The sequence below is a fragment of the Anomaloglossus baeobatrachus genome, chromosome 4 (genome assembly GCF_048569485.1).
Source record: "Anomaloglossus baeobatrachus isolate aAnoBae1 chromosome 4, aAnoBae1.hap1, whole genome shotgun sequence".
NCBI lineage: Eukaryota > Metazoa > Chordata > Amphibia > Anura > Aromobatidae > Anomaloglossus > Anomaloglossus baeobatrachus.
Window position 1 is genome coordinate 418,955,648 of NC_134356.1, and position 14,456 is coordinate 418,970,103.

The window sequence follows — 14,456 nt, forward strand, 5'->3', positions numbered from 1 at the left end:
GGATGAGCAGCAGCATGGGGGCCATATCTAACACAGGGGGGCATGTGCCATCAAAGGGGGGCGCAGGCACATATAATATGCGTCGCTGCCCCAGCCCATAACTGCGGTGCGGTTTCAGGTGATGGACAGTGGCAGTGCATATTATATGAGCGGGAGCAGGAGATCTAATGCTCCCTCCTGCAGCTTTCACAAGCCCACAGCACCCCTCCAGAGCTGCCCCCACATCCCCTGGACCCTGCAGAGTAATATATATATATATATATATATTATATATATATACACCCCCCCCCGTATATTCGGATTATTAGACGCACCCCCTACTCTCCCCCAAAATTTGGGGGAACAAAAGTGCGTCCTTATAAAGCGAAAAATACGGTATATTTCAACATCACAGATATTCCACGCAGATTTATCTAAATTGGCCAAGTAATGTGCTCCGTCTGTCTCTTTCCTCGACTGTCTCTTTTCCCCGTCTGCCTCTCTGTCTGTCTCTTTTTTTTGTCTGTCTCTATCTTTCTGTTTCTTTCCCCATCTGTCTCTTTCTAGGTCTGTCTCTTTCCCAGGTCTGTCTCTTTCCCCGTCTGTCTCCCCGTCTCTTTGTCTGTGTCTTTTCCTGTCTGTCTCTTTCCCTGTCTGCCTGTCTATGTCTGTCTCTTTCCTTGTCTGTCTCTAGTTCTCTGTCGCTTTCCCCGTCTGTCTCTATCAAGGTCTGTGTCTTTTCCCATCTATCTTTGTCTGTCTCTCTGGCTGTCTCCTCCTTCCCTGTCTGCCTGTCTCTGTCCCTGTCTGCATGTCTGTCTGTCTCTTTGCAGGTCTGTCTCTTTGCAGGTCTGTCTCTGTCTGTCTCTATCTGTCTGTCTGTCTCTGCCTCTCTCTGTCTGCCTCTCTCTGTCTGCCTCTCTGTCTGCCTCTCTCTGTCTGCCTCTCTGCCTGCCTCTCTCTGCCTGCCTCTCTCTGTCTGCCTCTCTGTCTGCCTCTCTGCCTGCCTCTCTGTCTTTCTCTCTCTATCAGTCTCCCCACCGACATCTTATTACCTCACATATAAGCTTCTTATACTATGAATGTCTTTTGTTCCTATAGCAACCAATCACAGCTACTACTAATAACCTGTAGTTCCAGGCTCCATTTACTTTAATGGAGGCATGTTTTTTGGAGAGTAACTGTAAAGCGCGGGGTTAAATTTTCCTGTCAAAACATAGTCAAAACACAGTTCCCTCGGTCACATGAGGTGTCTGTGCAAAATTTCGTGATTGTAAATGCGACGGTGCGGATACACTTTTTGTTTCACTTTTTCCCCATTATGTAGATAGTGGCAAAATTGATTGGTAAATTGGAATTCGCGGGGTTAAAATTTGGCCTCACAACATAGCTGATGACGCTCTCGGGGTCCAGACGTGTGAGTGTGCAAAACTTTGTGGCTGTAGCTGCGACGGTGCAGATACCAATCCCGGACATACACAAACACATACACACACATACATACATATACACATTCAGCTTATATATTATATATATATATATATATATATATATATATATATATATATATATATACAGTATAGATATATATATACACAGTATATATATACTGTTCAACAAACTAAAGGGATCACTAAAATGCCACATACTAGATCTTAATGAATGAATGAATCAATGAATATTCCAGTTTCCAGTTGCAGATCTTTATTCATTACATAGTGGAGGGCACTAAGAACAATAAAACCTAAAAATGGTCAATGTAAATCAAAATTAATATCTCATCGAGCTCTGGATTTGGAATGATACTCAAAATGAAAATGGAAAATCAAATTACAGGCTAATCCAACTTCAGTGGAAAGTCCTCAAGACATGGAAATGAGGCTCAGTACTGTTTGTGGCCTCCACATGCCTATAGGACCTCCCTGGGCATGCTCCAGATGAGGCAGCGGATGTTCTCCTTAGGGATCTCCTCCCAGATTTGGATTAAAGCATCAGTCAATTCCTGGACAGTCTGTGGTGCAATGTGGCATTGGCATAGGTGGATGGAATGAGATATGATGTCCCAGAAGTACGAAATTTGATTCAGGTCTGGGGAACAGGCAGGCCAGTCCATAGCATCAATGCCTTCATCATGCAGGGACTGCTAACACACTTCAGCCATATGAGGCCTAGCATTGGCATGTATCTGAAGAAACCCAGAGAATACTGCACCTGCATATGGTCTCACAATGGGTAAGAGAATCTCATCCCGGTGCCTAATGGCTATCAGGGTACCTCCAACTAGCACATAGAGGGCTGTGCGGCTCTCCAAACAAATGCCTCCCCACACCATTACTGACCCTCTGCCAAACCAGTTATGCTGGAGGATGTTGGAAACAGGAGAAAGCTCTCCACAGCATCTCCAGACTCTGTCATGTCTGTCACATGTGTTCAGTGTTAACCTGCTCTCATCCATGAAGATCTTGTCCTTCAGGTGTTCATTTTCTATCTCTTGACGTATCTTTTGATAATAAACTTGTTTGGTCAAATGGCTTTCTTGAGTCTTTTACTGATGTTGTTTGTATCCTGCTTGTTAACTTTTGCTATTCATTATTCTTCTGTTAACCATGGTTGCGGGGGGTCTCTTCTTCCTCTTATTTATTGTCTTTCTGGCTTCTTCAGTAATAATTGTCCTTATATGTGTCAATAACTTTTCAGGATTCTTTTCATCGCTGTCCAGAAATATAAATTGGTTGTGGAAACCGTTCCAAAACACTTCAGGTATGTTGGTTAAATCGAAGTTGGCACTGACCTGTTGTCTAGTCTGTTTGCACAGCTTGACTCTAATCTTTGCTGTCAAAAGTCCATGATCAGTTTTACCGTCAGCTCATGGTCTTGTTTTTGCGGCAATGATCATGGACTTCCATCTCTGGCTAACACAAATGTTGTCAATCTGATTCTTATAGGCTACATTCGGTGATGTCCATGTGTAGACTCCCAATTTGTGATTTTAGAAAAGGTGTTCATGATAGACAGTGTACAAAAGTCAATGAATCTTCCTCCAGCCTTGCTTTGTTCACCAAGTCCAAAGTTTCAAACAACGGTTCCCTGTTTGCCGTGGCTGTCTTTGGCATTCAAGTCTCCCAGTTTCAGTTGGCTGAAACTGTTGTAAAAATGTCAAAAGATGCAAAATTTTAGCCAACCCTGACTTTTGCAAAAAATTAGGGACTTTGAAGGTGTTTTATGTCAGCATTGTGGAATAAATAACTTAATTAATTAGGTCCTATGTGTTTTACACATCATTTTCAAAGAAATAAATGAAGGAATGACAGCCACTTGCTGTTCATTTTATTTGTAGTCCAAACGTAATGGTCTTTTATTGCTCCATTGTATCTGAAGCAAATTGTGAAGCAACTTTGTAAATAGTCGGAATTAAACAATCTACTACCGTTTTATGTCTCAGAAGACCTCTATATCTCTATTTTCAACCTTAGGCAGGGGCACGCTATGATTACACTATAAATAAAGGTTTGAAATAAATATTCTTAATAGATGTAAATTAAAAATTTTATATGATAATAAAGATAAAAGTAAATGTAGTGGAGGAACAACGCCTGAGTAGGATGCAGAGGGATGAAGCAAGTTACTACAAAGCACAATACTTACAATACAGTGACACTGTCTGCACTTGTCTGTAGGATGCGGAAAGTCTGCACCATTAGGATATTCTTTTCCAGCATAGTTGCAACCTGTAAAAGATTGGCTCAAAGTCACAACTGTACAGTAACACACAAGGAATGGCTCAGCATTGACCCCTGATGATAAGTTCACTATAAGTCTTTATTGACAGGCACCCGAATACTAATTTCCCATAATGAGATGATGCTGCTGAATTTCCCTGATAAAGCATCTGTCCGTCTCCATATTCACAGTACTATTGATAATAGTGTTAAAAATGTCTATATTGTAAGATATTTACAAAAAATTCTACTTTAGCCTGTAAATCAGAGCCTGTGTAGTAACCAAGCTCACCATTGCAATTATTGTTACAGCAGGATCCTGGCAGCGGGTATGAACACACAGGCCCTGGACATCCTCGCTCAGCACAGGTCACATGTCCATTATGGCATCCACACTCCTGGCACTGGTTGTCTGGGTTGGAAAACTGTTCTCCATCCAGAAAAATATTATCAAGATATCTGCAATCTGAGAAGCATCAGATACAATATAAATATGGTGGTGAAAAATATATTACATACAAAAATGAAACACATAATAGAATGCTATCTTATATACATATCACACTGATTCTCACCGGGGCATGTGGCACAACAGTGGCCAGGCTTTGTTTCTGGCCTGGAGCATAACACACGGGGGCAAACAACAGGAGTACACTGGACAGTACCATCCTGAACACAAATCAAAGTGTTAGCAAAGACTCAGTATAGTTTATATCCAGTTTCTTAGACACATGTATCCTCTCCAACATGGCATATATCTCAAAACAAAGAAAATAATCATCAATTTTTTTACCTGGCATTGGCAACTCTGGCATGGGTTGTCTGGATCTGTGAAGTCCTGTCCATTACTGTATAGTCTCTGGTTGTAAGTGCATGTATCACACACTGGACAGCATTCACCTAACATGAAAGTAGATTAACTATTTAAAGCATGCATACTATCATGGGAATGCACTGTAAATCAGAGTGTAGTAGACCTTCTTCTATTATGTATAAAATATATTTACAATAGAAGCCATGGATGGGTCCACACAACAGTTTGCAATGAAAATCCCCAAAAATTGTAACGAGTAAACTATTGGGGTACATGCACTACAGCTATAACTTGTTGCGATCAATCATCTAGTATACCTGGTAAGTTGCACCAAATATATCATGAAGTGTGCACTACCATGATAAATTTGAAGCAAACAGCGCAAACATCTATCTATAACTCTTCCTTTTGAACAATTATTTTCCATCTGACCATATGGGTCCCAGTTTCCCTTACTATGCATGTACAAAATTGAGAAAATCCAGTGTTGGACAAGGGTGCCAAATTCCCACCAGAAACATTGACATTGGGGTCCCACTGTGCAAGTACATGCAAATATGGCACTACCCTCTTTAAGAAATGTACCTATTTTTATATATAATAAAGTGGCAAGTTTGTTTGATGAATGATTCTGCATAGCGGCCCACCAGGGAATTTAGCTGATCTCCTGTGGGTCAGTCCGAAACTGAGGACATCCCTCAACATCATTCAACAATGGTATCTATAAACTGTAATATACTGTATATTCGAGCAGAAACAAAACTGGAAGTATAGTTATGTCTCCATGTTTGTGTATTACACCCAGTGATATCATATAAAGAATATCTATATATATGAGGTATTTACCTTCATTGTGGGTTGGATGATGACAGGACAGTGGGGGACACTGGCTGACCCCACACACTGTGTCACCATTCAAACAAGCACAAGTGCTACATGGATCACGCTCTGGTTCCCATTCTACTCCTTCTACGAACTCGACTCCATCCTGCACACAGACTGAAGAAAACAAGGATCCAGTCACATTAATCAAGTTCCCTATCAAAAAAGTGAAGAAGGTAGATGTCAAAGACACAAAATAAACATTTTTTTTCCATAGCTTACCTTTACAGACTGGACAGCACTTATTTGGTTCTTTCATTGGATTGGGGCAGGATATTGGTGGACAGGTCTCCTCTAGACAACGGACATTTCCTTTCTGTGTAATGAAAGATGTGTCACTTAAAAGGCATACTAGGGAAGATATTAATATTATAGATGTTTGGATGTTTTAACCTCTAATGTCCCGTGTGTACTTAGACAACAGTTCAATGTACAGTTGCCTGCACTGCCTACTAGAGGATAGCATGCCCAATCAGAGAGATCATAGGGTGAGTACTTTTGATACATAGCCCCTCACTGGACAGTAATGTAGTTGAGGAAGCAGCTCCTCATGGATAGGCAGACTCCTAACGGAATACAGCACATCTGATATCTTCATCCAGAAAATATGTAGAATCTCAAGATATTTTCATGTCGTCAAAATTAAGATGTTAAGCCAGATGCTGTTTGATTTTTGTACCAAGAAGCAATAGCTTTCTAGAAGATATGACACTTTGATATAATGTAAGGTAGTCAGTGTACAGATTGGATAACAGTGTAAAATTGTGGTGCAATATAAATAACTCACATAGTCATTAATGTCTAAACTGCTGTCAACAAAAGTGAGTACACCTTTAAGTGAAAATAGTGAAATTGTGCCCAAAGTGTCAATATTTTTTGGGCCACTATTATTTTCAAGCACTGCCTTAATTTTCTTGGGCCTCTAGTTAACTATAGAGCTGCAAAAGTAGCCACTGGAATCCTCTTCCACTCCTCCATGATGACATCTTGGAGCTGGTGGATGTTGGACACCTTGAGCTCCTCCTCATTCCATTTGAGGATACCCCACAAATGCTCAATAGGATTTAGGCTGGGATCTTGCTTAGCCAACCCAGCACCTTTAAACTCAGTTTCTTTAGAAAGTCAGTGGTTATCTTGGAGGTGTCTTTGGGGCCATTATCATGTTGGAATACTGCCTGCCATACTGGCATTCGTAATTCTTTCAATCAACTGTAGCTCCCCCAAAGCCGGCAGCTCTTATGCAGCCCCAAACTATGACACTCTCAACACAATGCTTGACTGTAGGCAAGACACACTTGTCTTTGTACTCCTCAAGTTGTTGCCGCCACCAACGCTTGACAACATCTGAACCAAATAAGTTTATCTTTGTTTCATCAGACCACAGGACATGGTTCTAGTAATCCACATCCTTATCCTGCTTGTCTTCTGCAAACTGTTTGTGGGCTTTTTTATGCATCATCTTTAGAAGAGGCTTCCTTCTGGGATGACAGTCATGCAGACCAATTTGATACAGTGTGCAGCGTATGGTCTGGGCACTGACAGGCAGATCCCCCGTCCCTTTAATCTCAGCAGCAACACTGGTAACACACATCTGTTTTGAAAAGACAACCTCTGGATATTACACTGAGCAGGTGCACTAAACTTCTTTAGTTGACCATAGTGAGGCATGTTCTGAGTGGAACCAGTCTTGTTAAACTGCTGTAAAGTCTTGGCCTTGGGTGAAAACCAGGCGCCTCGAGGTCCACACGTCTCCTGAAAAAACGGGAGTGAAATGCGTGTCAAGGCGCCTGTTTTCACCCAAGGCCACTGTTTACTCTATATTTGTAAGTATTGAGACTTATTTTATTACAGCAGGCTTTCTAAGTTAGCCCAGTGTATATATAGGACTTTATTATGATGGGATATATTACTTGGAATAGCCCTAAGTAGCACTAATGGGATTAAACCTTGATTGTTGATAGATAAATACAATTTAGGCTTTGTGATTCATATACAGAGTATGTGTAGTATTATAGTGGTCCATACGTGAAGCCGGTTGTGGAACACCTGCTTATATTATATTTTATTGTTCAGTGAATTTTAATAATGTGTTTAATAAAATAGATTTTATATTTGAATTGGTTTGGCACTTGTCCTGATTTTGATCAGTAGTGATATAAAAATAATAGACCATCTTTATGTAGAGCAACAATTGTTTTTTTAAGATCAACAGACAATTCTTTGCCATGAGGTGCCATGTTGAACTTCCAGCTACCAGTATGAGAGAGTGTGTGAGCGATAACACCAAATGTGCTCCTCATTCACACCTGAGACCTTGCAACACTAATGAGTTACATGACACTGGGGAGGGAAAATGGCTAATTGGGCACAATTTGGCCATTTTCACTTAGGGGTGTACTCACTTTCTGCTGTCTGCTAGGGGCTTCCAATACTTGTGCTACCTGTCTTCAGTTTCCAAGACGTCTCCTGTCTGCCTGCAGATTCCAATACCTCTGCTACAAATTTCCTGCATGCCTCACCTGCCTTCTGTAGTGACGCCCGTGGCCCAAGTGCCCACCAGGACTTTGGGCTTGGAGGATTCACCTCACCAGATGAGCCTAACAGGTGGTTTTATGTTCAACCTGACTAGTAACATATAAGTATCTCCAAATGAGGTCATGGGCGGCATGGTGGTTAGAACTGTTGTTTTGCAGCACTGGGGTCCTGGGTTCCCACCAAGGACAAAATCTGCAAGGAGTTTGTATGTTCTCCCCATGTTTGTGTGGGTTTCCTCTGGGTACCCCGGTTTCCTCCCACACTCTAAAGACATACTGATAGATAATTTAGATTGTGAGCCTCAATGGGGACGGGTGTTGCTGATGTATGTAACACACTATGGAATTAATGGCGCTATAGCAGTAAATAAATATACAGTAGTTATACACACATGGTCAAAATTGTTGGTACCCCTCGTTTAATGAAAGAAAAACCCTCAATGGTCACAGAAATAAGGCTAGTTTCACACTTGCGTTGGACGGGATCCGTAGCATTGCATTGTGTGACGCATGCAACGGATGCGCTGCATATAGTGGCACAACGCATGCTACAGATCGTACAAAATAACGCAATCTGTTGTAGTTTTTTTCCTTGACTTTACACATCTGAGCATGCGCAGTTGTGTAAAGACAGCTGCGTTAACGGAATCCGTCAAATGACGCATTCTAACGGAATCCGCCACCATAGGCGTCCATTATAAAAACAACGGACGCCTAACGGATTCCTACAGGTTGCGTTTTTTTGACACGCCGCCAAGCGCAGAAAAACGTTACATGCTGCGTTCCATCTGCCCGACGCAGCATCAAAATAACGACGCTGTGTCGTCCAGCGGATGCAATGCAGACACTTGCGTTACAGTGCGTCATCCATACAAGTCTATGGAGAATAGCGCAGTGCGTTAACGGACTGCGCTATTCTCCATAGTGACGGAATGCGCTGAACGCAAGTGTGAAACTAGCCTAACTTGAATCTAACAAAAGTATTAATAAATAAAAAAATCTATGAAAATGAACAAATGAAAGTGAGACATTGCTTTTCAACCATGCTTCCACAGAATTAAAAAAAAAAATAAAACTCTTGAAATAAGCCTGGACAGAAATGATGGTACCCCTGAAATAATGTGACAAAAGGGGCATGTTAAATCAAGGTGTGTCCACTAATTAGCATCACAGGTGTATATGTGCCGCCCCCGCGACAGCCGACGGGCTGCTCTGATCCGGATCCGCAGTGGCTCGAGGGGTCTCCGGACCCGAGGCGGGGTCGAGGGGCCACTCAAAATGAAAAAGTTGGGTATTTACAAGGGGTGAACAATAAAGTTTGTGACGCCACCCACGGGTCACGGTAATGTGGTATACCACCGCTGCTGCGTTTGGGGGAGCGCCCGGGAGCGATGGGATGACAGCTTGTGATGTTAACCCCTCCGTGGGCAGGGGGAAGGTATCCCGGGGCTCGGTAGTGGAAGGATGAGGACCCGTCGGGAGGAGAGGGGCACAACGTACTCACACAGTCCAGGAATTCTGACACCGACAACGGGTAAACCAAAGTCCTAAATGCCCTGCAGATATTGTTGGAGCACGCTGGGTCCGTGCCCGTTTGGCATTGCTGGTTGGTCTGAAGCCTTGTCCCTTGGCACTGTGTTTACTCTTTGTGGATCCCTTTTGCCTGAAACTACTCGGGTCCCGCTCACCCGTGTGGCTAACGGAGTGAACTTGCTCTCAGGGTTAACGCTTGGGATTTTCTGGACGGTTTTGAGAAGTCCTATCCCCCTTGTTGCGCTAGTACCCCGATTTTGGAGCGGGTGGAGAACGGCTCGTGAAGACTCCGTCCTCGTTGGGTAAATTACTGGGCTGCGTAAAGCTACTTCCCAGCTTAGGGACTGCATACCCCGTCGTGCCCTGGCCCCTGCCCGGTTGTAGCGCAAGGCCGCCGAACTGCCCTCCGTGGCAGTACCGTGCCCCTTGCCACTACCCCCTGTGACCGGGGTTCCAGCTCCTTCCAGGCCAGACCAACGACCGGCACCTGGGACTGGTACAGGAGCCCAGCTCTGCAGTGTGACCTTTCACTGTCACTGCTGCACTCAAACCGACTACTGACTACTGACTGACACTTCTGGCCCTCCTACTACCATCCCTCCATCTGGGCAGCTCTATTCCCCTCAGGCTGCTCAGTGTCCAGTGGGTGTGGTGCAGAGTGTTCCTCAGGATTTGTGTATATCTGTTCTTAGCAACACCAATGGGACAGGACCTGTAACCAAGGAGGAGCAGGTACCATGCAAAAGGGCAGATTGCACAGCCCCCTTGTGACGACCTGATAGGCCAGGGTGTCACATATACAATCTTGTAATCAGTCAGTGGGCCTGTATATAGGGCTACAGATACCCACTGTGCTGTTAGGTGACATGGTACATACCACAATCAACATGGACCAGAGGAAGCGAAGGAAAGAGTTGTCTCAGGAGATTAGAAAGAAAATTATAGACAAGCATGTTAAAGGTAAAGGTTATAAGACCATCTGCAAGCAGCTTGATGTTCCTGTGACTGCAGTTGCACATATTTTTCAGAAATTTAAGATCCATGGGACTGTAGCCAACCTCCCTGGACGTGGCCGCAGGAGGAAAACTGATGATAAATCAAAGAGACGGATAATACCAATGGTAACCAAAGAGCCCAGAAAAAAACATCTAAAGAGATTAAAAGTGAACTTCAAGCTCAAGGAACATCAGTGTTAGATCGCACCCTCTTTCGTTGTTTGAGCCAAAGTGGACTTCATGGGAGACAACCAAGGAGGAGACCATTGTTGAAAAAAATTCATAAAAAAGCCCAACTGTAATTTGCCAAACTACATGTTGACAAGCCACAAAGCTTGTGGGAGAATTTCCTATTTACAGATGAGACAAAAATTGAACTTTTTGGCAAGGCACAACAGGTCTATGTACACAGACGAAAAAATTAAACATATCAAGAAAAGATCACTGTCCCTACTGTGAAACATGGAGGAGGCTCTGTTATATTCTGGGACAACTTTGCTGCTTCTGGCACAGGGTGTCTTGAATCTGTGCAGGATACAATGAAATCTCAAGACTATCAAGGGATTCTAGAGAGAAATGTGCTGCCCAGTGTCAGAAAGCTTGGTCGAGTCGCAGGTCATGGGTCTTGCAACAGGATAATGACCCAAAACACACAGCTAAAAACATACAAGAATGGCTAAGAGGAAAACATTTGACTATTTTGAAGTGGCCTTCCATGAGCCCTGACCTAAATCCTATTCAGCATCTTTGGAAAGAGCTGAAACATGACGTCTGGAAAAGGCAACCTTCAAAACAAAAGACAACTGAAGCAGTTTGACCACGTGTCTAAAATGTGTTCTCAATGTCTTTGAATTCAATTACTTTGGTATATACCTATCTTAAGCATTTAAACAAAAATATCTTATGATAGGTGAGCAAGATATTAAAGAGAATCTATTAGCAGGTTTATGCTATATAATATCAAGACCACATGGTGCAATAATTAAAACATAGAATTCAGGGATGCCTGTCTTGTCAAGGTCTGATCTTTTGTTTTCCTGGAATGTTTGTTTAAACTGTAGGACTTATCATTGCTTGGACTAAGGGTACCGTCTCACTAAATGACGTACCAGCGATTCCGACCATGATATGACCTGGTCAGGATCGCTAATGCGTCGCTACATGGTCGCTGGTGAGCTGTCAATCAGGCAGATCTCACCAACGACCAGTGACCAGCCACCAGTGACTCATGGAAACGATACTGCGCTTGGTAACCAAGGTAAATATTGGGTAACTAAGCAAAATGTTTTGCTTGGTTACCCGATATTTACACTGGTTACACACACTGCTTAGCGCTGGCTGCCTGCACTCGTAGCCAGGGTACACATCTGGTTACTAAGCAAAGCGCTTCGCTTATAGTTACCCGATGTGTACCTTGGCTACATGTGCAGGGAGCAGGTAGCCGGCTTCTAGCAGCTGCAGACGCTGGTAACCAAGGTAAATATTGGGTAAACAAGCAAAGCGCTTCGCTTGGTTACCCAATGTGTACCTTTGTTACCAGCGTCCGCAGCAGTCAGAAGCCGGCTCCCTGCTCCCTGCACATTCAGATCGTTGCTCTCTCGCTGTCAAACACAGCGATGTGTGCTTCACAGCGGGAGAGCAACGAGCAAAAAATGAACCAGCACTGTGTGTAATGATCAGCGATTTCCCAGCAGGGGCCAGATCGCTGCTTAATCTCACACACAGCGAGATCGCTAATGAGGTCACTGGTATGTCACAAAACCTGTGACTCAGCAGCGATCTCGCTATGGGAGAAGTACCCCTAAATTGTTTCATACAAGGCAGTCTGACACGCCATCTCCTTTGATCGATACCTCACTGTCAATGTACAATCTCTAATGAGAGACTGAAGTGGGCAAAGGCAGGTCTCAGCTCTGCTAGATGGCTAAATCTAAAAATTCTGATTTCAGAATGGATGCACCCAGTAATCTAAGTCATACATCATTGGATTCAGGATCTCTTTGTCTACATTATGCGGCTCTTAGAGGAGGTAGCAAAAACCTTCTGACAGATTCCCTTTAACACTTGTGGCGTCATACAGACATCCATGATATTTTTTACACATAAAAAGACAGACCGTTGTTCATCAGTGTTTTTTATTCGCTTTTCATCAATTTGTCAACTTTTACCATCAGTATTTTTACCGCAGTGATTTTCTCATAGAAAACAAGCAAAAAAACTGGAAAGCTTCTCCTAACATTACAATGTTAATAATGGACACCATACATGTAGCACACTGATGCCATCTGTGTGCTGTCCATTAGTTTCATGGACCCATAAATTTGGGTGTGTAATTTTGATTAATAATCAGATCAAACACATGATATTTTTTACAGAGATGTGGTACACAAAAACAAACAGATATGTGATTAGCACCATAAACTTTAAAGGAATCTGTCACCAGGAATACACACCAAACTATATGTAAAAGTAGCTCTTTCCAAAACAAGTCCAAACTTTCAAAAACTATTTATTTAGTGCTTGTAGCTTTCAAAGACAAGTCCAGCACTAACTTTACATGACCAGTCTATTCCTATGTTACTAAGAAATCAGTGTTTGAATCGATATGCAAATGATGCGCATGAGCCTTTGTAGATTTGAAGTCTGTCACTCCAGACTTATTTCCCACCCAGCGATACCTCCTATTTGACTGACAGCTCGTTTGAAGTCACACAGCATAGAGGCTGTCAGTCAAGCAGGAGGAGGCAGCGCTGGGTGTGGAATAGAGCTGGAGTGACAGGGGCTTCAGATCTTCAACCTCATTTGCATTTCAATTCTTAGGCTTCTGCCACACTCACGTGAAATTCACGCACGTGCCGAGAGACACGTATTTTCCCTGCGTGTTGCGTGCAGGTAAGTACGTGTCTCTGGTACGTGCGTGACACGTGTGTTCTACGTGTGCTATCCGCGATAGCACACGTAGAACCGGTAATTATTATACTCACCTGGTCCTTCCTGATGTCCGCGCTGCTGTCCGTGGTGCTGATCCTCGGTCTCCAGCCCTCCCGTCTCCCCGCTGCTGCTGCTGCCAGGCAGTGAAGTGAATATTCAATGAGAATAATGAGCGGCGGTCGGCAGCAAGAGGCAGCAGCGGCAGAGACAGGAGGGCTGGAGAAGGTGAGTTAATGTTTTGGTTTTTTTTCACTGACATGTGTGTTTTCTCCGGCGCGTGTCACACGGGACCGCATCCACACTACACCCGTGTGGTACGGGTGCGGGCCGTGTGACACCCGTGCTGCCGGTGAAAAAACGGACATGTCAGCGCTTTGAAAAATGCACACACGTACAAACGCACACGGACACACGTTCCGTGTGGTTTTACGTGTGTGTGCCTGCTACCATAGGGTAGCATTGCTGTACGTGTCTCCGTGCCGCCGGTACGTGTAAAAAATGACAAACACGTGCCGGAGGCACGGATGTGTGGCGCTAGCCTTACACTGATTTCTCAGTAATGGAAGAATGGCCTGGGCCATGTTAAGCGATTGTTGGAATTGTCTTTGAAATAGCTACATGCACAAATAGTTTGAGTAGGGATATTCTGCTGACATGAGTATGTGTGCTATCTATGAATACCATGGAGAGAACAAGTGTGTGATTCAGAGAGGTCTGAGTGAGTTGTATTATATACTTTCTTTTTCTATCAGTTTTCTTTGCACTGCTGCAAAATGTTACAAATTTGGCTTATCATGTACGCAACTTCTTTAAAATTTTTGCAATTCGCGATGAAATTTTACTAAAACAAAGCAAGGCATTCCATACAAATGTTTCCACTTTTTAGATATATGACTGCTACAGATTAACCTGAATTTGAGCAAACACTGTAGAATACATGAGCAATGAGCAGATTATAGATATGACTAGAAGTTAATGGTCTTTTAAGCATTTGCTGAAAATGCTTTTTATTACTGACACTTGCTTCTAGATTTAGGTATAGGAACAATGGTGGGGTGATTTATTAACT

The 14,456-nt window shown here is 43.2% G+C and overlaps 1 protein-coding gene across 1 annotated transcript in view; it reads right to left on the reverse strand.

Moving 5' to 3' along the window:
* Positions 1–14,456, reverse strand: part of KCP (kielin cysteine rich BMP regulator) — a 338,287-nt gene that overhangs the window by 109,847 nt on the left and 213,984 nt on the right. Inside the window, exons 23-28 of the mRNA XM_075345388.1 lie at positions 5,617–5,710; positions 5,359–5,511; positions 4,492–4,598; positions 4,274–4,367; positions 3,991–4,164; positions 3,625–3,707 (exon numbers count right to left, since the gene is read on the reverse strand). Coding sequence (XP_075201503.1) covers positions 3,625–3,707; positions 3,991–4,164; positions 4,274–4,367; positions 4,492–4,598; positions 5,359–5,511; positions 5,617–5,710 — 705 coding nt within the window. The remainder of the gene's footprint in view (positions 1–3,624; positions 3,708–3,990; positions 4,165–4,273; positions 4,368–4,491; positions 4,599–5,358; positions 5,512–5,616; positions 5,711–14,456) is intronic.